The sequence below is a fragment of the Penicillium subrubescens genome (assembly GCF_028828155.1).
Source record: "Penicillium subrubescens strain IBT 31985 chromosome Unknown utg000006l_segment0_segment0, whole genome shotgun sequence".
Taxonomy (NCBI): domain Eukaryota; kingdom Fungi; phylum Ascomycota; class Eurotiomycetes; order Eurotiales; family Aspergillaceae; genus Penicillium; species Penicillium subrubescens.
Window position 1 is genome coordinate 1,741,385 of NW_026643156.1, and position 25,208 is coordinate 1,766,592.

Consider the following 25,208-nt stretch of genomic DNA (forward strand, 5'->3'; position numbering starts at 1 on the left):
GCGTTTCAGCTGGAACCCTCACTCATCGAGAGCTTCCCATAATCATCAGCCCGCGAAATCGCGGAGACAGACACGTGACCATCCGCGGATTTTCCTTGGATTCTCCTTCTCGGGTTCATTGCGATCAAGAAATCCACTTCCGACCCCCGCGTCGCAGCTCGCAATGGCGTCTTCACTGCGTCTTCCTGCGGGCAGCATATTCCCCAATGCCCGCCCTACCTCCCTGATCGCCCAGTCCTTCGCCTCCGGCTCGACGCAGCAGCAGTCCCGGTCCTTTTCGGCGGCGGCGCAACGATGGGCCTACCGAACGCAAAACTTCAAGCCCAGCAGCCCGGCACAGCCTTCGATGAAGTCTCGCGCAAAGGATGTGATGAAGAGCCAATTGCCGAATGATATTGGTCTGCTGCCGGGTACCTTTGTTAAGCCGATGTGGAGGGACCTGCCCTCGATCTTCCAGGATCCGCGGGATCGGTTCCGGATGGAATGGACTTGGATTAAGAGTGTCTTCCAGGGTTATGCCAGGTTGGTTTTCATGGACAATGCTTCTCGCTGTCTCGCCCATTGTTGAGACTAGGGAGTCAGACATCGGGACAAGCACATGGACTTGAAATGTATCGTTCGCTAACCTGGACAATAGTCTGTTGATATACTGCAAGAAGGACCTCAACAACATTCCCTTTATTGCAAACCAATTGCAGAAGCCCCATATCGGATCCATCGCCCTTCCCTTCTTCAAGATCTTCCACAGCGTGGACCGAAAGTCAATCGCCAAGTCCCTGTACACGCAGATGTACACCAACCTTGCCGAGTAAGTACGCACCGTCTCCACGATCGAGATCACCTGTTCTAACATGACAACTCCAGGGGAAACACTACCGAACTGCGCCGCATCTGCTGCGACAAGCTCGCCACCAAACTAATCGGCCAAGTCCAAAGCCGCCCCGCAAACGAAAAGGTGACCTGGACACTAGTCGGCAACAAGTTCAGCGGCGCACGCGTCATGACAGACCGCGCCGTCAAGATTCCCGACATGCCCAACTCCGGAATTCGCCAAGTCGTCGTGCGCCTATCTTCCAGACAATCCATGACCAAGACCGTCACCGGACGCAACGCCTCGAACGAGGTCGTCCCCGCCGCCAAGGAGCAGGACTGCTTGGAGTACGTCGTTATCCAGCAGCTCATCTGGCACGGCAAGCACTCCGACTGGCAGATCTGGGGTACTACCAACGAGACCGATATGAAGACCCTGAACACTGATCCTGCTTTTGCCCCGGGTCTGTCTGCCCTGGACCGTCTTGAGGCCATGAAGAACATGGGGCCCGGCGGCCGTCTTTAAATCGGGTAACACGTTGCAGGAGTACCTCCTGATGTAAAAACACAAAACGCCTATTATTATTTTTCTTCAACTTGTGTTAACGGTTTCGATTGTCCTCATTCCCATCTCCTGGAGCCCCTGTCGTGTTTCCCTATTGGAGTGGAATCGGCAACCTTTTGTTCGCGGTCTGACGTTGCCCGGGGCGTTTTTTTGTGTCCAGTTTATGAATTTGTCATATCTAGCCAGTCATATAGAGCATCTACCAATTCATGTATTATAGTCATATTAAGTCCGGAGGTTCCAGAGTATTACTACTCGTAAGCCGATTAGACCTGTAAACTTAGCTACTAATCTTAAGCGAGCGACAGTAAGAAGGAAGGGTCATCATGGATTCGAGTTGATGAAAGACACTAAGCAAGTCCTACGGACGTAGGAAGACACCGGTGGATATGTACAGGGGAAAGAAAGCAAGGTGATAGCGTGTGTAGAACAAAGTTGAGCTCAATCCGGCATACGCACAGAATGGACGACAGAGGCTATTCCGGGAGAAGAGAAGCAGAATAATAAAGGAAGTGGAAAAAGTGCGGATGAGTCGAACAAAACATGATTGGGAATCAAATAGGGAAGAAGATCGAGTATGACGACCAGGGATCCTGAAACAAGAGACAAGGAAAGGGTGTGAACTCGAATTCGCTCTTGAGCGTATCACAGCGCGAGTAGAGACCGATGACCGCGAGGAAAGGTTCGTATGACAATTCGATGGACATGAGGCGAATCACTCAGTCATCATCGAAGATCTGGAAGGTGTTGTTGAGAATGGTCTCAATCACGCGGACTTGCCAGCCAGCATCGGCGATGTTGCCGCCCGAGTTAGCGCCCATCAGAGTCGGTCTATCGTGATGTTAGAAATACTGAAATGTGACGAATGAGAGTGCTGGTTACTTACCCGAAGCAGATGGCCAGGTTACCGGCGTTCATGCGGTTCGAGGTGTAGTGCTCCTGGACCTTGTTCAGGTGCTGCAAAACTATTAGTAGGGTTCTTTGTTTTCGTGAGACATCAGTAGTGATTTACCAGGATGACAGCCCGCAGAGTAGCGTAGTGGGCGTCCGGAAGGCTGTTGATGAGAGCGTGGCACGAGTCACGGCGCTGAGTATCATCCTCAATACCTGCAAAGTCATCTTGTCAGTTTCAACGTGAGAAAACACCAAATAGATCAAAACTTACGAGCAGCATCAATGAACTGATTGTAAAACTGCGAGGTGAACAGCGGCTCAGGCAAGTCCCGGAAGAACTGCTTGACCAGGCCTGCAACACTATTGACATCGTGGTAGAAATCCTCCGGGCTGGTGAAGTCAACCTTGGAGGCATCTAGATATACGATCGATTAGCACGGAGATCACTGAGGAAATGATACCAGTTAGACTGACCGTTATCAAAGACCGCCTTCATATGGTTGATGTGATTAGCGCTGCCGGAGAGTCGGTAGATACCCTCAGTCTCGAGACCAAACAGCTCCACGGCCTGGAAGCACTGGTAGACGATGAAGGGAACCGCGGTGCCATCGCGAGTGTACAGGTCATTCAAGGAAACGCCAAACACCGGCTTCAGCGGTGGCAGGCTGGCCTGCAGAGTAGCCCGGTCCATTGGAGGTGGACCGGCCATCAGCGGAGCAGAGCCACCCTTCATTGGCGCTGGCGGGTGAACAGGTGCAAGGGCGGGTTCGTGAGCAGGTGGTCCAGAGACAGGATATGGAGGCTGTGAGGGAAGTGCCGAGATAGGCTCCCCCTGTGTAGGGTAGGGAAGTGGCTGGAAGCGATCTGTGCTACTCGGGGCGGGTTGAGGAGATGGAGAAGCGACGTTGTGTTGAGAAAAGGTTTGGGGCAGAGTAGATTGTCGTTTGGCTTGGGTGCTGCTCTGAGACGGGGTTGCTGCGGCTGGTACTGCGGCTGCGCCAGCGCCTAGGGTTGGATGGCGCTCATACTTGACCTCTGGCCCACTGATGGCACCCGGACTCCCCTCGTGGCTGAGAATAAAGTCATGGAAGTCCTTCTGGTTGTCGACCTGACGCACTACCTCGGCCAAACTCTTAGGGACAATCGCTCCATTCTCCGTCTTCATGGGGCTGACACAGAGACCCTGGCCAAGCAGCAGCTTCTCGCTGAAGGTAGCTGCAATTCATTAGCTTCTTCTGCTGTCAACAACGATAGATAAGTGCTCCATGAGAGCCTCCCAACTTACCAAACTTTTGCTGTTGCAGGGTCAACCCCGAGTCACACTCAGCAATTAACTGCTGGAGGTTATGCACTGCCTGTGGCCGGTGTGTAGACACCAATTCCTGGCGCGCCGCCTGGGCCGCCGTGACCTTGGCAGCATAGTCACTATCAGCATTTTGGACCTTGCGCAATAGATCCTCTTCATGCTGAGCCGCCGACTTGTGACCCTTCAAGCCAAACTTTCCGCCTGTCTTATCACCCGTCCGAACGCGATCATACTGCTCTGCCAATGACTCGTATTTGGCCTTTGCCTTTTCAGCCTGAGCTTCGGCATCAATGACCTTTTTCTCCGCAGCCAATCCAGTCTGCTTCCACTGCTTGCGACCACGTTCAATATTGGTCGATAGCTCGTGCAGGTCGTCGGCCATCTGCTGGAGAGAGACGGAAAATTGCAGGCCATGGTCGGCCATGCGCTCTTGCAAGTGGTGGATATCTTTATAGCTGGAGCTGTAAGTGCCCTGTCGGTTCTCGGTGCGTTGCGCGGCGTCATTAACGGCGCGAGACAGCTTCCGCAACCCCTGAGCATGCTCCTCTTCAAGGGAGCCTCGTTTCTTCAAGAAGGATGAGAAATCCTATATGAGCGCAGCATTAGCGCATCCATGTTTTGTCCGAAGAGGAGGGGGATTTGGTTTTTATCAACAATGACGTACCCTGGCAGAGGCCACGCTCTGCTTCAATCGAGCTAGGAGAGTGGTGATACCGATCTGCATGCGAAAAGCACACCGTTAGCACAAGGGGCAATACTCTTGATTGCTATGCGACTGATGTCGCTTGCTCCTGGTTGCCATTGGCACTTACCTCGGAGTATATCACTTTGTCCAGACGCGCTTTGAGCTCATCGGAGATGGCTGCCTGTGGCGGATGCGACAGGTCGACTGCCGCCGTGCCGGAGGAGCGACCGGCACTCGATGGAGGCGCATCGGATAGCGCAGGGAGCGCAGTTGGTTCAGGAAGGGCCGTGTCGGACATGATTGACACTGAGCTCTCTTCAGTCAAGGGGAGGATGCAGAGTATGGAGGAGGGGAGGGAAATTCACAAGCCACAAAGCCACCCACAGGCTGGGGCTATTATTATCAACTGACACCGGAAACCGATTGCTTGGCAGTGGGGATGGGGGATTGAGGGCGATCAATGAGGTCAGTCGTCACGCTTGTTGCGGCGGGACCGGAATGGAATGTTGGAGCCTGCTTTTTGGTGTCTGTGGCTGTCCCTGTATGGCCTGTATGGCCCTTTTTCTCTTGTTTTCTCAAGGGTTTCCAAGATCATGCGGGGATGAATCAGTTCTATAAGTTTGGCGGTGATGTTTCTTCAGGAACGTCGGGCACCGACTTGCCCAGCTGTTCCTGGTCGGAGAGACGGAAGACATAATTCCGACCCCAGCCACAATCCGATGATCCCGCAATTGTACCTGGTTCATAATAGGGGAACTAGGCGGAGATTTCTCCATAGTGGCCAAGGATGCTGCTTTTCTAGAAAATTGCTTAGATTTCGCATCAGGCAACCTTAATCGAATGAGTATGCAATTTTACGAATTATTCTACGCAAAGTGCTATCCACAGGAAGACAAGTTTTCGAGCACGCTTATGTAGTACGCTCTTATGATTGACTACCTTCGGCATACCTGCATCGCACTCGCATCTAACGCTCCTCCTAGCAAATGGAAAAAATCCCCAGTATTGGTCACAGCTTGGACGACCTTGGGATTGGATGAGCAGGACAAGGACCAGCTATGGTAACATATAATCTTCTAGTTCAGTTCTTGGTCCTTCAAATAGTTAGTGAGACACTCGAGCCTAGCTCACATATAAATCCCGAGGGGGAATTTCAATTACAAGATACCTGATATGGCTCAGTTCCTGCGTGCTTTTCTACTAAACGAGGCTCTCGGATGATCTTCCAACGCCGCGGCTGAATTCTTCGGGCACGGTTTGAAAGGATGGACAAACAGGCGCACGCCAACCATGTTGGCCGCGACAAACACGATCCATCTCCCTTAGCACGGCTTGGGATATCGGAGAAAGCATGGCTGGCCACAAACAACGAAGAATGGCCTCGAGCCATAGCTCCGGTGAGATTGTTATCTGCCAAATAAGGTTCGCGTAGTTCCAGAGCCATGCGAGGTTGGCGGTGCAATTCGTAATCCATACTAGGGTACTCTTTGAGGATTGAATTAACTAGGCGGATGCAACATGATATTTGGTACCCTGTTGAAATCAATATTGTGAGGATGAGGCTCCAGTGTCCGGCCATATTTCTTGTTGTCTCCGTTATGGAACGCGAAAGGGAAATTGATCTTTGTAAGGAACAAGACACGGATTGGTGATCAGATCAGCCAAATAGGAGAGCTGAAAACTGAAAATTCCGGGATGAAAGCGAACCCTTCAAGGTCATCAAGCTTGTCGAGGCCGCATTTGAAGCCAGATGAAGACATGCCATGTAAATTTCTTTCTATGAGAAGACTTCTCCCCAAATTAGATTTCAATAGATTAGTTCCAGTTCCTAGAATTAGAGACGGAGATCTCCGTCTACCTGGCCCCAAAATTTCCCTGTCTGCGCAAGGCATCTTCCATGGCTATTCGATCCTGTACCAAATCCATAGATCGACTTAGCCTTCAGCCTCGTGAAGCGGAGCCAACATAATGCATTCCCAGTGGGTGGGAGCGGTCCACCAAGATATTCTAGAGCTATGAGTCTTATATTTGACATCACTATGTAATAATGCATTCCTACAGGTTCTCGAGTTACTCTTGTGGGGTACACACAAGACCCATGGGGCCGACCCCACGGTCTGACCCGCCGTAGGCCATACCCAGAATTCTTAGCCCAACTGCAGCGGCTCTCAATCTAAATCTATATTGAGTCGATGTTTTGAGGTTGCAACCGTAGATAGCTTGGGACGGCCGATAAATACGATAACTCGAGCCTGATCCCAAACGCAGATATCCATGTTTTATCCTTCCGGCCCACATCGCGTGCATTCATCTCAGCCGCATTGGGGCGATAGCCTTTGTTTCAAGAGTAGACCCTGACTTATCCAATACCCTTGAACACGTTGAAATCTTTCATCCGGGCATAAAAAAAGATCTTGCTGGTTATAATATCAACTAGGAATCATGCCTAATACAGGGTCCTGAGGCTCAAACGCCACTGGCGTGAGAGATAGTAATAAAGCAGAAAGCGGTGAGATTCTTATTCGTATGAGCCTATTGGATGCAAATTTCCTTAGACAATGGCGCAGGGGAAGTGGGGAGGGGAAGGGGCTGTACGAAGAGTAAGAGAGGGCGAAGCTCGTCATTGTAGTTAGTACCCGGCCCCCATGTTGTGGATAGTGCCGATCTCCTTGGCTCATGCCCTAGTCCGCTCCTTATGGAGTAAATCGAATCGTGACTTCAGGTCTGTATGGGGCTGAAAAATACATAGATGGAAACTCACCAAGATATGGGTTTTTTCCATGTGTCAGTGGTGAGCCGGTTGGATTCATTGGAGGGGGCCAGAAGAGAAGTAGTAGTATGTTCTCGATATTGAACAATTCAACGGGTCTCCAAGGCTGTAGGCCACAAAGCTATAAAGACTTGCTCCTTGCCATAGATAGAGCAATTTATCAAAACAATTCATCCTTCCATTTTAAAGGATCAACTGAAACCCAAAGTATTTAGGCTTCAAAGCCCTCGGTTGTACAATTGATTCAATTCAAGGCTCTTCTTTCCATCATGCGGAACACATTTTTCTTTTCACTGCTCGGTAAGCTTTATTCATTTCTCTCCTGTACCACAGCTGACAAGTGCCAAAAGCCGTGGGAGCCTTCGGTCTTCCAAGTTTGCCGGATTACATCGCAGCGGAGCAGAAAGACCTGTGGGTCTGTGATGACATGAACAAAAAGGGCTGGGACAAGCTCCATATGGACGAATGGGTAGAACAATTGTAAGTGGGCCCTTGCGACATTCCAAAAAATTTATCTAACATTTCACCAGTGCAGCAGCCTGGCCACACAGTCTAGGTGGCAAAGAAGCAGACAAGTCCAAGCCCTACATGCGATATGTCGCAGATCAGGCCCGGAACTACGGCTCAATCGACTGTGTAGTCGGAGTCACTTATTCTTGCGACATTGAGGCCAATCGTGATGACTGCCGAGCAAATGGCAATGGAATGACTCCCGTTGCATACTTCCACTTGATGGCAATGAAGCGCTTCTCCTATTTTGCGCAATCCCTCGGTGATGCTATCGATAGCGCTGGTTCAACCGTGATCGGCAATGCAGCAAGTATCGCAGCCAAGTTTACCGACCACGATATCAGCCAGGATGACCCCAGCTCGGCGTTCGGCATTGCTGGTGGTGTCTTTGGAGTTCTTGGTGGTATCCCCGGAATCGGAGCTGCTGCGGGAGGTCTTGGAGGTGTGCTCAGTCTCGAAAGCACCATTATGGCTCCGTCACAAAGTGCGGCGGCTTCAATCGTTCAGGACGAGGTGCACAACATCGCCAAGCTGCAATCTAGTCTGACGAAGATCAAAGATAACGCCAGAGATGGCGTCTGGAAGTGGGCCAACCACATTATCAGCGATCCATTGACGGAGAAGCCTCTTGATGAACCGTATGGCTGGAGGAAATTGCTCAAGGGGGGTGGTTTCGCAAACAACATTCAACAGAATTGGAGAAAGAACTTCAAAAACCTGCACAGTATCACCAAGCAGTTCAATGTGTTTGCCATTTGCGGTAGCTGGCAGTTGGATCAGATCTTCGTTGTCAAAGCGAATAATATCAATGGAGATCTTACCAAGGACTATTCCAGCGCCAAGCTGGACGAGTTTGATGGTGTCTGCGAGGGTGGTGACTGTTACTTCTTCGTCAGGGCTCAATCTTTCAAGAATCTCCTCGATGGAAAGTGGCAGACTGTCAAAGGTCTGAAGAGCTTGAAGGACTACGGCCTGAAGCCTATCGACATGGCGAAAGGTGCCGAATGGTACAAGAAGGTGAAAGGCGATGATAAACCGGTCGACGCTAAGACTCTCCTGAATAACCTACGAAATCAGAAGGAGTCTGCGGGTAAGCTATTTGTGAGCTTGCCTTTTATCGACTATGACGAGATCCCATCCACCAGCAAGATCTATCATGAGGGCTATGGGGCCCCGAGTGACCACTCGCACTTCATTTCGACTCTGGCAGCTCACATTCACTCTGTTAAAAACTGGCCATACGACGACGATCTTTCTACTAAATAGAGGATTATTTATCGGGGATATAGACCATGTGGACATCGAGCATTAGGCTTAGATAGTTATATGTCATCAACTTAGTCAATACTTCCATCAATGTCATCAGCAAACTCTAGTAATATGTATCAAGTCATGCCAAATCAGTGCGGGTCGGACCAGTATCGATCAAGATGGGCAGAGTGATGTATGATGCCCTTTCACTCCTTGATCCGCAGTGGATAGTAACGACACCATGCTGATTCAAATCCTCAACCCTTCCACAGTCAATGTACCTTGAGCAATTGGAGGAAAGACCGAAGTGTTTTTGCCAGAAATGTGTACCCGACGAGCTTCACCGGCCGAAAATTCCATGTCAATTGGTGTCAACGACGGCGTGGAAAAAATAAGGTAGGAAGGACAGGCATGGTAGGGCAAAACATCCCGAATAGGCTCTAGAATATGGATGTCCCTTTCTCAGACGGTGTTCGTAGTATTATTCCCAGAGGTGTTGGGTCGGAGCTACTTCAGAAGTCCGTTATCCTATACTGCATGGAGTATTGTAGCGTTGTGATAAATTTAGCAAGGCCGGGGAATGTTCCGCTGACTCATCGGATGTTACAACCTAACTAAGGTAGGTTAGCTGGTTTCATCCAGTCTTAACCTCAGGAATGATCGCAATGTTATGAAATCATCCTTAAACCCCAGATAATTCTTCTTACAATCTCTAGCCTTAGGGAATATCACTCGTTACCAAGGGGGATCAAAAAGGGACAGCCGACAGACATCATCACCCTTCTCTTTCCCCGACTAAGCCCAAACACTCGTTTAACTTCTGGCTCTGTACAGTCCCACTCAAAGCCGCCCCTGATTGATATCAATTTCGTCTGGAACGAGCTACGAAAACCGCGATTCGCGTGATAATCGACAAATTAACCGGTTCTATCACCCCGCAAAGAGCTTATCGAGACCAAGACGATGTTCTCAAAACGTGAAGGCGAAAAGCCCACCAGCGATGCCATCACCATCGGCGTACCCGCTGCGATATGCGGCGTGTAAGTAACACCAACCCAAAACCACATCCATACTGATATTTGCAGGATTTTCCTCTGCGCCGCCATTGTCCTTGGAACTCTATATTACCGACGCTATAAAAAGGATCAGCGCGAAAATCAAGAGGACGCGCAGTGGAACAAACGCGAAGATTGGGATATTGAATCCGACGAGCGACCGGGCGGTCATCCTGGCAACTCCCGTTTCCCCAGGCGCGGTGGTTCACCGGGACCAATGTCTGGATTGAGGGACAACAACTCGTCATACGAATTGTCTACGATGAATACTTGGGCGGATAATCATGGGCGGCGGAATTAGGTCTGGAATACTTTGATTGGCAATGAAGGGTATTTTTCTCTGTCTTTTCTAGTGCTGGCCACGTTGAATCAATCCACGCTCGGCTTTGGCGTGGAGGAGAGCCCATATCGATACGAGTGTGTGATTGATTATGGACACGGTTGATATCATTTGTCCTTTGATACATCATTCACGAATATGGAATCCTATTCTACAGTCTTCATACTTGTACAAACTTTAAGATGAGAACACTAAAGAGCTGCAATTCTCGGCAATTTCATTTAAAACTTGAATAAAGCTTATTACTATATTTACTGATAATAAGATTATACCTCTTAAACCTTCCCGAAGATCTGGATCTGTTATACATATTCCCAAAGAAGGAGAAATCCCCGACATGCATCTGAAAAGAGGAGAAAAGCTGGAGAAAAGGAGCTGATCGCCTCATCATGTTATGAGGGGACCCACCTAATCTGGCCGAGGTTGCCGGTTAAAGGCCCCCCGATGGACCTTGCTTTATAATTCATGCAGATACTCGAGAGAATTCCATTTAAACTACTTCCCTCTTCTCTATCTAGGTTCGTCGAGTATTCTTAATTTATCAAATCTATCAATATCCATCCTGTCAGTCTCTATGATCGAGGGCAAAGCCAATCTTGTAACTAACTATTAACCACCAGCCACCATGTCTGAGATCAACGTCGCCGCCTCGCTTTACCCCAAGCCGGAGAAATTTGACGAGGTTCGATACTTTTTTCACGTCAATAAACGATAAGAATACAATCTAATTCTTTCCTTCGTGGTATAGGTTGCCGCACTTGTCGCCGAGGTCGTCAAGAAAGTGCAAGAAAACGAACCCGGTACCCTAATCTACTACGCGATCAAAGTCCAGGACAAGAACGAGATTGTGATTATTGAGAGGTTAGTCCATCAACATCAAATATTCTCTCGTTCATATCAAATCCATTAGCCCTCCCTTCTACCCTCATCCGTTTCTGTTCTAATCCTAACCCATTGGGACCCCCTCCTTTCCTCCCGTCGTGCCTCGGCATAATGTCATCCCGCTCGACGAATCTACAGACCGTCCTAACTCACCATCGCTTCTACTACAGGTACAAGGATCAAGCTGCTGTCAAGGCACACTCAAAGAGCGCCTACTTCCGCGAATTTTTCACTAAATTAGCCCCGTTGATGGCGAAGCCTGCAGAGATTCGGGCGGGCGCATTCTTGAATGGTCAGCGGGGAGTGTCCCGGTTGTAAGAGATAGGGGACGGAAAGACTGCTTGTTTACGAGACTATGAGCCAGAGCCTGTGCTTTGCCGTTTGTTGTTTGAAGTGGATGGATCAGATTTCTATTATATCTTTGTTGTAGCAAAATAGAGAGTGATGCTGTATGATGGAGTAAATATTTCCACCAATCTACCAATCAGGGTCTCATGCTACCACGCAAGTATACTTCTCTACTACTCGCTCCCCATGCTATTACTCCATCCACCTGTCTATCTCAAGCATTATCAGATAGACGAAGAGCATCCCCAGAATAATGAAATACTATACTAGTCTCGTCCGTGCGGGATATATAAATAGGCTTGACAGGAAGTCGGTTCATGCATGGGCGCAACAACCAACGAAGGATTCAGCCTATCACACCCTCTTTGGGGTCCAAGCCGGAGTGGTGCAGGCGCCCTAGAACTGCCCGTGATTGAATAGGTATGCGATTGGTGCAGGGGGGATATCTGGGACGGAGCCGTGGTAGCCAACGGATGAAATATTGGTAGGGTTCAGCGTAGCGCTAATCTGGGGGGATCAGATATAGAATGTACAGTATGTACACCCTTAGATAGTACAGAGGAGTAACTATAGGGGTGGTTGGGATGTCTTGGGGGCTGAGAGGTTTGTTTTCATGATATTGCTAATATATTGAGGAAGTTGGTTGGTTATCGATTGCTTTGCTAGAGAAGATACTCCATTTCATCGTTTAATGCTATCATGTCACTGGTCGTCTTTACAGCGAATGGCCGTGTTCAGCCCGAGATCAATATGGAGGTGGAGACCCGCGACTCCATTCAAACGATCCAACGATCCCGCAGCTTGTCGCTTTCTCTAAACTTGGCTGGCTAAGGGCCTGTCCTTAGTCTACTATCTAACTCCGTACAGTAGTACCTACAGCCCTACTACTCTTAGCTACTTTCTTCTCCTCTTTTTTTTCTCTCTCCAACCTTCAATCCCTTCACCACCTCTTTAGGAATTTCCAACTTCTTCAATCTCCAGGCTTTCGGGTGAGTCTCAGCCCCTCCTTTCCTTCAATCCGATCTTCCCTTGTGTCTCCACTCCCTACCCTCCTCCCCCTCTTTCTTTTTGCCCCTAGCTCCAAACTCCAATTGCAACTGCTGTCCCCGTCTCCTGAAGCTCACTTCGGTTAGGAACTCAACCTCCGACCACCCCATCTCTCTCTCTCTCGCCCTTTCGATCCATCCACCACCTCCCTAGCGCCTTGGGGGTTCTCCTTCCCGTTATCGATTGTCATTCGGACCGAGCGCCCGCCCCTTATCGCCCCTTTTTCTTGTTTCTCGGTGTACATAACAATAACTTCGCACAACCATGGCGACGGGTCCGGCTACTCAATCGCTCAAGGTGAGCTTGGCTCGTGATAGTTCGGGGAAACGATGAACTGCGCCCAGCTAACTTGAGAACTCAACAGTGCGTGGTGACTGGTGATGGTGCTGTCGGCAAAGTCAGTATTGACACAACTCCCCCGGGGGCTATCATGATCCTCCCCGACCTTCCAACTGCTATCACTTCTTCCCTCCAATCGATACACATTCGCAGCGAACATAGTGGAAACCCTCATTGACACGCGATTCTCGATGCTCTACAGACATGTCTTCTCATCTCGTATACAACGAATGCCTTCCCGGGAGAATACATCCCGACCGTGTCCGTCTCTCTCCTCACCCCCCTCTCTCTCCTCATCCATCAATGGAGATTCCCCTCCCATCCGGAAGGTCCGTACCCTTACTGATGTCCGCCCTGCAGCTTTGACAACTACACGGCTAGTGTGATGGTCGACGGCCGGCCGATCAGCTTGGGACTCTGGGATACCGCTGGACAAGAAGATTACGACCGCCTCAGACCGCTATCTTACCCGCAAACCGACGTCTTCCTGATCTGTTTCTCCATCGTCAGCCCGCCATCTTTCGATAACGTGAAAGCCAAGGTGCGATACGCCTCCTACATCGCCCATATGCGCAGCTTGTTCTCTCCTTCAACCGCTCGGCGCCTGGAGCGAACATCTACAGAGACGCATTGCTCTCAACCCAGCGAATCATACCACTAACTTGTCTTTCTCTACAGTGGTTCCCCGAAATCGAACACCATGCACCCAGCGTCCCCATTATCCTGGTCGGCACCAAGCTCGACCTGCGCGACGACCGCGCAACAACTGAAGCCCTGCGCGCCCGAAAGATGGAGCCTGTCTCGTACGAGCAGGCCTTGGCCGTGGCCAAGGAGATTCGCGCACACAAGTACCTCGAATGCTCGGCCTTGACCCAGCGCAACTTGAAGAGCGTCTTTGACGAGGCCATCCGGTAAGCGACAACCCGTTCCGTTCCACCTTACATATCACGATTCGCTCCCAGGAGTTATCAGTCGCCCGAACAGAGTGATATAAACACAGAACTAATCATTCTCTTTCCTCACAGGGCCGTTCTCAACCCCCGCCCCCTCGCAAAGTCCGGGAGGAGGAACAAATGCATGATCTTGTAGAGGTGCTGTTGTGCATGGGGTCATCACCCTCTTTTTTGCGTATGCTATAATGAAATAATACTATAGTTAATACGGCGTCCGAGTAGCCAGAGGCTTTTCTTTGGGGCCTTGCTTGATTGATGAAATCCATTGACTCGTTTTTTTCTCCTTTTCTTGAAATTGTGGTTTTGTTTTTGTTTTCCTTGTTTTCCTTGTTGCGGTCGTTACTTCATATCATATTCATCGGGAGGGAGGAACTGTTGTACTGTGATCCAGAGGTATGGATGGGTATGGGTATATCCTAGGTAGCCCTGGGTTATGTCTGGCTGGAATGTCGCGCGCCTTGTTATGGGTTGTCTGGTCTTGTTTATATTCATATAGAGCTAGGTAGTTTGTGAATTCCGCGTCTATCCTGCTTGCTCATTTTTCTATTTGCATTACATGGATACCTAAGGCTCGACGCATACTCTCTTGTCTACCACATGCGCGCTTTCGAAACAATCATAGTAGACTCCAGTTCGGAATGAGTGTTTCATGCTTATGTGCTCATAATATCGCATTCACTATGCACAGAAGACAAGCAAGTGGTACCTTCTAAATCATAAAAAAAACCACAACAAAAAACAGACTTTTCCAGCCCGCAACCCAAGATGTAGAGACAAAAACAAAAACAAAAGACCATGTTCGGACCGATCCCGTCAGAGTCTCAATCACACTCGCAATCACCCAACAGGTGATATGATCTAAATCCGACCCCGACGACTGGGGTGCATACCAGCGAATCGGTCATCCTCGGCAGGCACATCAACGGCATTAGCGCCCGAAGCCGCGGCACCGAAACGGGCGGGCTTAACCTCCTTGTCGTGCTTCTTCTTGTCCTTCTTGGTATCCTTTGCGTTGCGCTGGCGCTCCTCATTGAGCTTCTCGTTCTTAGCTTGGATCTTGGCCTTGCGGTGCTCGGAGTTGGATCCACCGCCGCCGGCACTGTGTGATTTATCTTGTTAGTCGGAATGTTTCCTGAAACTGGACGGATAATAGAAAGAAGGAATAGAATAGGGTAGGGTAGGGTAAGGTAGGGTGTGGGAACAACTCACGTCAACTCAACGTTCATCCGGCGAGGCGGGTACTTGCCGTCGTCGAACATGGAGTGGTGGTACAACTTGAGGCAGGTCTTCATGCGGTCGTAGTTGTCGAACTCGATGAAGGCGAAACCGCGGCACTTGGTGGGTGCTTCTTTCTTGGTTGCGACGCGGATTTCGGCGGGAGGGTTCTTCTCGAAGTGCTTGGCGAGGGACTCGTTGGTTGCGGAGTACGGCAAGTTTCCTGCAGCGCATTGATTATTAGCATATCGTTGCTCCTCGTTCATGGTTCATGCATGTAGAGCAATTGAGCCTGGAGTTATCAACGTACCGACGAAACAAATGAAACGAGAGTTCTTCTTCTGGGCCTCCTCGCCCTCAGCAGTCTCATTAGAAGTCCCAGCCTCATTCTCTTCCCCATTCGTAGCAGCCTCCTCCTCAGCAGCGACCTTCTTCTTGTCGTGCTTGGCTCTCTTAGCAGCCTTCTTTGCGGCTCTAGCCTCATCGTCCAGATCAGCCTTATCAGAACTGCGCTTCTCCTTCTGTTCCCTCTTCTCCTTCTTCTCGGCCTTCTTGTGCTCCCGCTTCTCCTTCTTCTCTTGAGGAGTGACCTCGGAAACAGCCTCAACCTCCTTCTCGGCCCTGCGCTTCTCCTTCTTTTCCTTCTTTTCCTTCTTGTCCTTCTTCTCCTTCTTCATCTTCTTTCCCTCGGGAGCGACCTCGTCGACCGGGGTGTCCTCGGCGAGCTTGCGCTTCTTGTCGCCCATTGTAATAATTGGTGGGAATAGAGGAGATTGGTTGGTTGTGTGATTGACTAAGGCTTGTTTTCAGCCTAAATGATCTTCTGTGAAAGTGTGGTGTAAACAAAAATTGAGTTATCGCAAATTGATGGAAAGCTCCGCTCCGAAAAAATCGGGCGGAGACGAGGGAGAAATTTGGTTTCTGCCGGTGGTCTCCGGGGCGGTGAGGGCCTATCGCCCTCTTGCCTGATTGGGTAATCTGTTGTTTAGGGAGAAGATCTGCCGATATTCTCCACTCTTACGGACCGTAGACTTGAATATGTTACAGTATACATCCACATCATATCCTTGAGAAAATGTTTGGAGTCCTCAATATGGAAAACTCCTGGAGGAATAGTCCGTCATGGAAGTTTCCTCTGTTTGCATTCACAAGCTGTACCTGTATAAAAACCCTCTGGCGTTCTCCAGATATTGATTACTTTCCCAATCTCCGAGTCGGCTTCATCAAAGATCTTTCTACCATCTGCTGTCTGAGGCCTTCTATCATTCTCTTTGTTCATAGATGACTCTCTCCTAAGCTTGGCTGTATCGACCTACCTTCGTGTAATGCCAAAGCGTAAAAAGGCAGTGAGCATGAACTCGAGATTGGCACACCCTGAATATTACCCTATTGGGTATGTTGGGTCCTCGAGGTATGTTGTTAGGATTACCTACTTTGTATACGCAGTATATGCTGCGCCAAAACCGACAAGCCTGGAGTTATCTAATACTATTGACCTCTTTCCAAGGGCCCTCCTCTCACTCCATTTGATCATCATAACCCCGGTTTCGATGCGGACCCTTCATAAGGAATTCAACTATCCGAGTTAGGTCCGGAGGGTAAACAGCAACTGGATTTGTTTGTCGCGCACGTTGGCGAGTGCTCACCGTCTTCGTGAATAAGTATACTTGAGCTCAACGAGACTTAGGAAATTAATTATGTTCTGCATTTCAGTCTTCCGGAATCAATGCTTTTCCAGCCTTCCACTGCAAGACTTGGTTAAATATGGCAGTTTCTTTGGTCGAAATCCCGTTCACACGGTGATGCGAAACCCACCATCACATCCAGAGATCGCCGTTGTATTTCATGGTGCAGAAGAGACCAACGCGGCATCTTCTCAATGGCACACCAATTCTACAATTTGGCATTCGGACGTCTCCTATGAGAATCAGCCTCCAGGTACGACATTCCTCTACCATTTACAGGGTCCCCCCTGTGGCGGCGATACGCTTTTCGTGAACCAAGGTGCTGCCTTTCGACGGCTATCTCCTGCCTTTCAACAATTTCTCAGACCATTGAGAGCAGTGCACTCAGGTACGTCTGTACCGCTTAATATCAACGGTCACAGTATATCTAATTTTATATACACACGATTGATCAGGGCTGGAGCAAGCCCAGGACAGCCAAGCGCGAGGGTTCAGTTGCCGCAGGGACCCAATACAGACTGCGCTTCTAATTGTTCGGACTCGTCCTGTCACTGGAGAGGAGGCCCTCTATGTCAATCCGCTATGTAGGATCATCAGGGTCGAAACTTGGTTCAATGAATATACCAATCACTTGGAACATTTTAGTCACCCGCTACATTCTGGGCTTGAAGACGGAGGAGTCTCAAGTGATTCTTGGGTTTCTTTTTAACCATATCACTAGTTCGCCGAACATTCAATGCCGCGTGACATGGGAACAGGGAACCACCATTGTCTATGATGTATGAGCCCTTTCTACCCATCAAACTCATTCTTCCTTGCCCTCGTTGAAGGTATTTGCCTATCACTGACTGCAACTTCTCAGGACCGCGTCACCGCACACACGGGGATTTTCGACTTTGCAGATGGTCAACTCCGTCATTTGGCCCGTCTGACCCCTCAGGCCGAAGTGCCATTTCACCTTTTATCTTCCTCAATAAATGAGTGATGGTAACTTGGCTGATCGAAATTGGTGTACATTGTCAAGTAAAGTTGAAATCACTCTAACGCCCTGCCATATGGAATGTTTTATCAAGAAAAATCATGCGAACAAATCAGAACATCAAGATCTGCACCTTCTTCTTCGAGGCACCGTATCGGTCACGCAGCTCCGGTCGAGTCAGTAGCTGCAACAGCGGCAAATGTGTCTCCTTCATGTCGAAGATGCCGCGCTGCTTCTGGTCGATGTGTGATCCGTCAATCACAATGCGCTCGAGCTCGTCCAGATTGAGCGAACCTAAGGAGGAATTAAAATTAGTAAATTCAGTCAAGCCGATGGTAGTTGTAGATGCATACCACACGCGATCAAATCAGATATCCTAGCCGGGGTACCAGCCCCGATTCCAGTCCTAAAACCCAGTTAGTTTAAGCCGTACCACACGAACGGAAATCTGGAAGATTGTACCGTGCACGTTCGAGGAATTGCTTCGCCTCTTCCAACTTGATGTGCTTGGCAAACAATTTACCGACAATTGCTTCCTTCGTCTGGAAAACTCGAAGTGCCCTGTGAGACCAGACTGTCAGCACCAATGAATGAAGACAAGGTATAATACGTGTATGTCAATATCTCATACCTAACAACATCCGCAGCTCTAAGCGCAGCAGCAGAAACAACCAATGTATGAGGTGTACCCTTCTTCTCTGACGCCTTCGACAGGTCGGCACTCTTCGGGCTGAATTTCTTGAGGAAATCGGGGAGCTTATCCAGAGTTCTAGAGTCCGGAAACGATGTGGTATCGAGGAAAGCGGAATCTGCACCAGTCAGTAAGCCAAAGAGTCAATCAAAACTAATTCCCAAGACTTGATACACACCCGGAACCGAAAGATCACTCAATTCCACAGCAGAAAGCTCCTTATCGTGCTTTTGCGCTCGCTGAGCAAAGTAATCGGCCAACAGCCCACCATCCATCTTGCCAATAGACTCGTCGACACCGCCCTTGCGATCTTGCGACTTCCCATCCTGCTCAGGTTGCTGCTTGTTTTTCTTGTTCTTCTTGCGCTTCTTCTTGTTCGATTCATCTCCGCCGGCGGCAGAAGCTCCTGCAGGCGCAGTTTCGGGGTTGTCTTGCTTGGTCGATTCCTCGGCCTGGCGCTTGCGCTTCTTGTCGAGCTTGGCCGAAAGGCCTTTCGGGGCTTCTCCTTCGGTCATATTTTCTGATGAGCCTGTTTCTCCGTGATCAAGAGATTTTCCAGCTCGATTGGCAGCTTCAAGATGTTCAAGTCGATCGTCGCAAAAAAAAGTCCCGATGAATGCGGCTGATTAAGCAGAGCTTATCGATAAGATGGAGCCAATCAGATGTGGGCCCGCATTGTTATTGCAAGGCGCGCTCCTTCAACTCCGCGGTTCTCCAGCCAGCAACGTCTTTCCTCGAGATCCGCCTCCCTTGCAGATCTATCGTGGATTGAACAAATATCCGAAGCCTCGAGATTGCATGGTCTAGTAGTTGTCCTTTTTAAACCGCGGAGATGTCGACTCCAAACCCGCGCAACCGCCGATCAATGGGCAACTCGGGAGTTGAGACGAATACTCCCTCTGGCGAGACCACATTGACTGGAGTAAGATAATAGCCTGTGCAAACCATATATGACCTTGCTGACTGGTAATTGCAGCTTCAGCGTCTTCCAAGTCATACGCGCTACCCTCTTACACCCAGTCGTCTTGTTACAACATCGACACCGTCTGCCCAAAGATCAGCTTCCCGATTCACGCCTCGGGCAAGAGCTTCCATGGCACCATCAACTCCATATGGACTTCGCGCTCGACAGCAACGTGCCGCAAACACACCTGACCGGGATCGTCGACGAAGTGGACGAGTCCAGCGCGAGACTACATTTGACATCCTAAGGAACCTTGGAAGAAGTATGCGCCATTCAATAGCGTGACAGCATTGATTATTATTGTTGAGCTAACGAATTTCGTGAAACCAGCGCTGGCACCAGTTTCTAAACCGATTCAATCCTCGCCCCAAGAGGAAGTCAAGCCCGCGGAGGAGTCGATAGACGAGATCGAAGAACTGGACAACGAGCCCGAGCTGGAGCGACCACGGCTTTCTCTTCCTATGCAAGAAAGCACAGGTAGCGAGGAAGGCAGTCTAGACATATCACCACCCCGCCCGTCCATCGCTCTGGACGAGGATGATTACACTATGGAGTTTCCTCGAAGAGATTTGGCCATCCGAGATCAAGAAATCATTTCAAGAATGGCCCGGGACGTACGAATGAGTGATAACTTTGAGGAGACCCAATTAGGGAGCGACTCCGATGCAGGAGAGGAAACGGGTATCCTAGGTGATGACGGGTTTGAGGATGATACGATGATCAGCGGGGGGGCATTTGACCGAGGGTAAGTTTTACAGAAGGAATTCGTCGTTTCTCTATGTTACAGATGGGGGCTAATATTTCAAAAATAGGGGAGAGACCGAGGAGTTGCGCGGGTTCGATTTCGACTTCGACTTCCCATCTCCAAATGCAATCGAAATGAACGATGGGCCGATGGGCGAGGAGACCGGCGAATTTGAGCTGAATCCAGGCGACATCCAGCCAGCTCCTGGCACACCATCCGACGCTGGCGATGATGGAGCTGGTGGCATTGATTTTGGGCTTGACTTCCCACCAGTAGCATCTCCAAGCCAGAGCCCTGGGATCATTGGGGGTGGCCTCCGAGATGAGGGTCTCCCCACACAGGGAAAGGGAAAAAGCTTTCCCGTCATGGTATCCCTGTCCCAAATCTACCTGCCGGGGTGGTCAAGAAGCTGGCCAGCCAGTTCGCCCGTACTGGAGCTGGTTCCAAGACGAAAATCAATAAAGCCACGCTGGCTGCCATTGAGCAGGCGTCCTCATGGTACTTTGAACAAGTCAGCCAGGATTTGGCGGCGTATTCAAAGCACGCCGGGCGCAAGACCATCGACGAAAGTGATGTGACCACCCTTATGAAAAGGTATAGACTTGTCACACCAATCCCAACATCTTGGATCTCGCTAACTTTCCCAGGCAACGTCACATCAATAGCTCGACAACTGTATTCTCCCTGGCTCAGAAGCATCTACCCAAGGAGCTTCAACAGGATATGAGGCTGGCCATGCCTCCATGAATGCCTTGAAAATCAATCACAGAAATACTCATACAAACCCGGAAACGCCCATGGAATATGCAAGGAGAAGATGACAATTCGCAACCTATGACCAGTTACGGTTCTGGCGCACCCGACGCAGAGCATCATTGGGCTTCTTGCGTACCACCATCCACAGCATGATGGAAGTGGCAAGGGACAATCCGTACCTGTGACGCCATAAGCGAGTGCTCAAGCAGACAAGCATGGACTCTTCATCCGAATGAGCTTGACTTACCAAGTGAAGATGTACTGGGCGTGGTTGTTTCTCAAGTTGACTTCCGCGGCACGACCAAGAGGCCGTCCCTTTGCGATGCGATCATACGTCTCCAGCAGATCCGGTACTGAGAAGCGATCAGCTGCATGTCACAATAGTTTGAGGACCATATATATCTTACCCATAGTCTCTTCAATCCACACAGGCTGACTGCCTCCCAACTCAGCCATCTGCTCGATATCGGGGAAGTAGAACTTGCCCTCCTCGGGTTTATTCTCTGGCGTGAACATATTCTTCTTCCATGGCTCGCGTAGCAATCCTTCCACCGTAATTTCTTCCTGTGGCAACCCCTCCGGTCGGTCCTTCTGGTTCATCAACTTCCGAGAGATCCAGCCCCGGTTGACCAGCACCGTGCTTTGACCATCTCCACGTTCAAGAGGCGTCACAACCAGGAATCCATCTTCGCCCTCATTCATGCGAGGTCCAACCAGCATCTCCTTGTCGTGACGGTAATGACCAGTAGCGTAGACACGGCGGTAATCAAATTCGGAGATCGCATCGGGGTCAATTCGAGGCGGCAGCGGAAGCGGAGGCCTAATCAGACGGTCCTCAAACTTGGCGATCATCTTTGTCTTCCGGTCCAAGCGCTGAACTTGCCATGTGCCCAGGCCGAAGGCGATGATTGGGATCAGAGCTGTATACAGAAGATCATAAGTTAGCGTCGCCTCAATGCGACATTCAAAGACAACCCACCAAGAATAATCAAGCCGGGTCCATGCTTCTGGTTGACCCGTACGAGTTTTGCTGGATGATCGACGTTCAACAGACTCTCGGTCAACTGGCGCGATTTCGAGAATTGACGCTTCTGCTGTTGCCGGCATCTCGTGCAGATGGAGTCCACCTTCCATGCAGGTGCGCTGTTTCGCGCCCCGCGGATTGGAAGGGACCAAGCTGCTGGAGCAGTCCGCTGAAGGACTGATAATAATGACCGCATGGTAAACTCCAGAGTTGTACCCGGAGTGTAATTTAGAATCGGCGTAGTCGAGAAACGAGAAGAAAGTCAGCGGCGGCCGCGAATTTGGAACGGCGCGGCAGCGGAGGCGGTCACGCCCTCCGGCTTCCCCGAGCTTGTCTCCGCAGTACATCTGGCTACACTGCACCAAGCTTCAACAACATAACACCACACCGCTTCAACTATTCTGTGATATGCAATCATGACGATATTCTTTGAGGGATCACTACAGGAGGGTATTGCTCTCGCCGTGAGAGAGGCAAAGGCGGTAGTATGCTTCGTTCGAGGTCGGTCTCTCCCCGCATCTTGAGGTTCCAGCCACATCTAATCGTGTTTGGATTGCAGATGATGCCCAGTTGAGTTCGACTTGGGAGCAAGAGTACTTTTCAGACAATGAGGTAAGTCCACGATCGAATGAATATTGAGACTCGCTACTTATCCGTGCTGACAACGCCTCTTAGGTTGCGCAAGCCCTTGGAGGCAAATCGGTCTCGTTGCGCCTGACAGCTGGGACCCAGGAAGCCGGGTTCCTGAGCTCATTCTGTCCAGTCGCCGAGTTTCCCGCTCTGATTGTTATCAAGTATGTTCTTCGTGACGTTTGAAGGCTATTCACTGCACAACGCCCTGAGCTAATTGCCCTCACCCATAGGAATGGCAAGCTAGAGGAGTACCTGCTGCCAGGCGTGTCGAAGGACGAGTTTAAGGGTCGAATTCTCGCAGTTCTGGGACGACAACAGACTCCTAGTACAACTCCTGCTCAGCAGCCACAAGCCAGCACGTTTGCCGTGGATAGCAACTCGTCTTATTCACCCCCGAATACTACACCATCCGCCGCCATTAGTACTCCAGCCCACAGACGGCCATCGCAAAGCACCAATCCTCTTCCCAGCACTGCTACACACAATTCACAAGAGAGCGCAAAGTCGAAGAAGCCACTAGCCAGACATGAATCGGCAAAGCCCCAGCCAGGGAGACAAGATCACGGGAAGAAACCAGCGCCGGTCCCAGAGAATAAAGCCACAGCATCTCAGCCAACCAAGCCAACCATCCGCAAACCCCCCGCGCCTACTGTGGAGGATGAGGAGCCAAAACCTCGACCGCCCGCCCCCAAGGGACCTCCTAGTCAGTATCGACTCCAAGTGCGTTTATTCGACGGCCGTTCCATTCGATCCAGCTTCACGCCCACTCAAACAATACGCAATGACGTACGTCCATGGCTAGACGAGCAAATGACCGACGACAAACGCCCATACAACCTCAAACACGTCCTCACTCCATTACCCAGCCGCACGCTCTCCGTGGCCGAAGAATCCCAGGCCCTCCAAGATCTCGGCCTTGGCTCAACCGCAAACCTGGTCATGATCCCTGTCGCGTCTTACACAGAGGCCTACACAGCCGCGGCGGCCAATAGCTTACCGGCGCGTGGTATTTCTGCGGTCTATAACATGGTTTCCTCCGTTGCAAGCTCAGCTACCAGTTTCGTGGGCTCGTTCATTGGGTATGGCACCAGTGCGCCGGAGAGTAGTACACAGGCCCCATCATCGCCTAGTCCGCCACCTCCGGAGACTACCCGACGGCGACGAACGAGTGGTTTGAACATTCGGACGCTACATGACCAGCGGGATGAACGTGATGACAACCAGTTTTACAATGGAAACCAAGTGAGTGATCCATGCTGAACAGCTTGCGTTTGACATTTACTAATTCATATGGTTACAGTTGAATTTCGAGCCGCGAAACCAGGATCGCAAGGATAATTGAGTTTGAGGAATTGGAACGGGTTGTATGAGAGGCTCGACAGGGGAGTTTGTATTCAGCAAGCGATCGTTCTCGTGTTTCTGGGCTTTTCTCTTTGCATAGGCGTTTCGGCGAACAATATGAATAGCTACATTATGAGCAGAGGTCGATTTCTCGAACTTCAGTAGAGTAAATGTCGGTAGTTCAAATAACTACGCACATCCGCATAGGCCTCCCTGTCAAGTTTCATCATTGAAAACTACGTAAATACGATAGTAGTGAACATAAATCTTCGAGTTCTTCGTTTATTCCATGTTCTGCTCCCGAGTGGACAATTCCTGCCATCAGCTCGAAGGAGACAGACCACGGATAATGATTTGATTCAATAACGAGGAGAGATGGTATAGAATACAGGTGCGATATCAAAGTCGCAATGCAAGATGAATTACGTCAAAGAGCCATTCCAAAAGAGAACAGGCTCATGTAGTTTAAAAATAGGAAATGAGGAAAGGAAGATAGCGCAGCGAATTCAAGACCCCGTTCAGCCATTTCCAAAAGAAACGAGCTTAGTAGGGCTTGGCGGCAGCCTGGCAAGCCTTCTGTAGCATTTGTTAGCAATCCAATTCAATCCAATCCATCGTCAAAATAAACATCCTGTGTCCTAGGTGGACGGGAGGGAATTCTCAAAAACGTACCAGCTGATCCATGTACCAACCACAGATAGACATATCACCCTTGTTCTCGTCCATGCACCGGCGGAAGTTACGGATATCAGTCTCGCAGGCAGGGTTCTCCCACGACTGCTGGGTGGCATTTCCCGACCACAGACCGTTGTCCATAGCCTGGTTCTGAGCGGGAGCAGCCTGCTCGGCGGGAGCGGCGTGGGAGCTGGAGCCCCAGCCCAGAGCGTTGGTGATACCGGTAGCGGCGACGTGACCGGCAGCGACACCACTATAGACACGAAATAAAGCAACCGTTAGCGAGGAGTCTTTGAAGGACCGCAGTTGGGGGGAAAAAGGGCCAACCCCGGATTATCTCGGATATCGGTCATCCCGAGACTCGGGTTCGGGTTCGACTTCGGAGAAGCAACTTACGCAGCGGTAGAAGCAACCTGGCTCAAGAAACCACCACCAGAGCTCTGCACAGGAGCAGCCTGCTGCATGGGAGGAGCACCCTGGTGGGGATAGGCGGCGGTCGAGTGAGGCGCCGACTGCTGGGGAGCAGGAGCGGGACGGGCAGGGGCCGCGGTAGGGCGAGTAGGGGCGCTACGCGCGGGGGTAGGGGCGGCACGGCGTTGTTGGCGAGGCATTTTGATATGTGTGAGGGGGTGTTTGTGAGAGTGACGGGTGTGTGGTATCTGGAGTTTCTTCAGGAAGGAAGAGGGAGGAATTGAGTAGATTAAAAGTATGGGGTGGAGACACTCCTCGGAAGAAGCCAGAATAA

General features: G+C 50.3%; 13 protein-coding genes across 13 annotated transcripts; 7 read left to right on the forward strand and 6 right to left on the reverse strand.

Annotated features, from left to right (window-relative positions):
- Positions 1-163: 163 nt before the first annotated feature.
- On the forward strand, positions 164-1,336 carry N7473_009115 (uncharacterized protein; the record flags this gene model as incomplete). The annotated part of the gene is made up of 3 exons (XM_057155054.1): positions 164-522; positions 638-808; positions 865-1,336. 3 exons carry the CDS (start codon positions 164-166, stop codon positions 1,334-1,336), a joined length of 1,002 nt encoding a protein of 333 aa, XP_057006184.1.
- A 337-nt stretch (positions 1,337-1,673) lies between these two features.
- On the reverse strand, positions 1,674-4,886 carry rgd1 (putative Rho GTPase activator (Rgd1)). Its single transcript, XM_057155055.1, has 8 exons — positions 4,388-4,886; positions 4,240-4,293; positions 3,555-4,161; positions 2,744-3,484; positions 2,541-2,684; positions 2,388-2,482; positions 2,262-2,332; positions 1,674-2,206 (listed from the first exon to the last, which is right to left on the reverse strand). Exons 1-8 carry the CDS (start codon positions 4,556-4,558, stop codon positions 2,095-2,097), a joined length of 1,995 nt encoding a protein of 664 aa, XP_057006185.1. The 5' UTR covers positions 4,559-4,886; the 3' UTR covers positions 1,674-2,094.
- A 3,149-nt stretch (positions 4,887-8,035) lies between these two features.
- On the reverse strand, positions 8,036-8,698 carry N7473_009117 (uncharacterized protein; the record flags this gene model as incomplete). Its single annotated transcript, XM_057155056.1, has 2 exons — positions 8,036-8,605; positions 8,663-8,698. The coding sequence occupies 2 exons, from the start codon at positions 8,696-8,698 to the stop codon at positions 8,036-8,038; spliced, it is 606 nt and encodes a 201-aa protein (XP_057006186.1).
- A 751-nt stretch (positions 8,699-9,449) lies between these two features.
- N7473_009118 (uncharacterized protein) lies at positions 9,450-10,399 on the forward strand. The gene is made up of 2 exons (XM_057155057.1): positions 9,450-9,831; positions 9,877-10,399. The coding sequence occupies exons 1-2, from the start codon at positions 9,755-9,757 to the stop codon at positions 10,145-10,147; spliced, it is 348 nt and encodes a 115-aa protein (XP_057006187.1). The 5' UTR covers positions 9,450-9,754; the 3' UTR covers positions 10,148-10,399.
- A 263-nt stretch (positions 10,400-10,662) lies between these two features.
- N7473_009119 (putative quinol monooxygenase) lies at positions 10,663-11,556 on the forward strand. Its single transcript, XM_057155058.1, has 4 exons — positions 10,663-10,750; positions 10,807-10,868; positions 10,935-11,047; positions 11,239-11,556. Exons 2-4 carry the CDS (start codon positions 10,812-10,814, stop codon positions 11,384-11,386), a joined length of 318 nt encoding a protein of 105 aa, XP_057006188.1. The 5' UTR covers positions 10,663-10,750; positions 10,807-10,811; the 3' UTR covers positions 11,387-11,556.
- Positions 11,557-12,727: 1,171 nt separating this feature from the next.
- Positions 12,728-13,717, forward strand: racA (putative Rho GTPase Rac; the record flags this gene model as incomplete). Its single annotated transcript, XM_057155059.1, has 5 exons — positions 12,728-12,760; positions 12,828-12,860; positions 13,005-13,063; positions 13,163-13,343; positions 13,481-13,717. The coding sequence occupies 5 exons, from the start codon at positions 12,728-12,730 to the stop codon at positions 13,715-13,717; spliced, it is 543 nt and encodes a 180-aa protein (XP_057006189.1).
- An 896-nt stretch (positions 13,718-14,613) lies between these two features.
- N7473_009121 (RNA-binding protein) lies at positions 14,614-15,716 on the reverse strand (the record flags this gene model as incomplete). Its single annotated transcript, XM_057155060.1, has 3 exons — positions 14,614-14,854; positions 14,965-15,193; positions 15,281-15,716. 3 exons carry the CDS (start codon positions 15,714-15,716, stop codon positions 14,614-14,616), a joined length of 906 nt encoding a protein of 301 aa, XP_057006190.1.
- A 942-nt stretch (positions 15,717-16,658) lies between these two features.
- N7473_009122 (TauD/TfdA dioxygenase family protein) lies at positions 16,659-17,640 on the forward strand (the record flags this gene model as incomplete). Its single annotated transcript, XM_057155061.1, has 4 exons — positions 16,659-17,043; positions 17,111-17,239; positions 17,301-17,434; positions 17,518-17,640. Coding segments are annotated over 4 exons (771 nt in total), but the record flags the coding sequence as incomplete, so codon positions are not given.
- A 106-nt stretch (positions 17,641-17,746) lies between these two features.
- N7473_009123 (uncharacterized protein) lies at positions 17,747-18,840 on the reverse strand (the record flags this gene model as incomplete). Its single annotated transcript, XM_057155062.1, has 5 exons — positions 17,747-17,928; positions 17,988-18,040; positions 18,097-18,195; positions 18,266-18,443; positions 18,504-18,840. 5 exons carry the CDS (start codon positions 18,838-18,840, stop codon positions 17,747-17,749), a joined length of 849 nt encoding a protein of 282 aa, XP_057006192.1.
- A 317-nt stretch (positions 18,841-19,157) lies between these two features.
- N7473_009124 (uncharacterized protein) lies at positions 19,158-20,781 on the forward strand (the record flags this gene model as incomplete). The annotated part of the gene is given in 6 exon segments (XM_057155063.1): positions 19,158-19,247; positions 19,302-19,551; positions 19,620-20,034; positions 20,102-20,361; positions 20,376-20,628; positions 20,682-20,781. The coding sequence occupies 6 exon segments, from the start codon at positions 19,158-19,160 to the stop codon at positions 20,779-20,781; spliced, it is 1,368 nt and encodes a 455-aa protein (XP_057006193.1).
- Positions 20,782-20,866: 85 nt separating this feature from the next.
- Positions 20,867-22,010, reverse strand: N7473_009125 (cytochrome oxidase assembly protein SHY1; the record flags this gene model as incomplete). Its single annotated transcript, XM_057155064.1, has 4 exons — positions 20,867-20,969; positions 21,038-21,143; positions 21,198-21,710; positions 21,770-22,010. The coding sequence occupies 4 exons, from the start codon at positions 22,008-22,010 to the stop codon at positions 20,867-20,869; spliced, it is 963 nt and encodes a 320-aa protein (XP_057006194.1).
- Positions 22,011-22,230: 220 nt separating this feature from the next.
- Positions 22,231-23,789, forward strand: N7473_009126 (UBX domain-containing protein; the record flags this gene model as incomplete). Its single annotated transcript, XM_057155065.1, has 5 exons — positions 22,231-22,315; positions 22,374-22,426; positions 22,490-22,608; positions 22,678-23,689; positions 23,748-23,789. The coding sequence occupies 5 exons, from the start codon at positions 22,231-22,233 to the stop codon at positions 23,787-23,789; spliced, it is 1,311 nt and encodes a 436-aa protein (XP_057006195.1).
- A 542-nt stretch (positions 23,790-24,331) lies between these two features.
- N7473_009127 (coiled-coil-helix-coiled-coil-helix domain-containing protein) lies at positions 24,332-25,074 on the reverse strand (the record flags this gene model as incomplete). The annotated part of the gene is made up of 3 exons (XM_057155066.1): positions 24,332-24,364; positions 24,461-24,716; positions 24,860-25,074. The coding sequence occupies 3 exons, from the start codon at positions 25,072-25,074 to the stop codon at positions 24,332-24,334; spliced, it is 504 nt and encodes a 167-aa protein (XP_057006196.1).
- Positions 25,075-25,208: the final 134 nt, after the last annotated feature.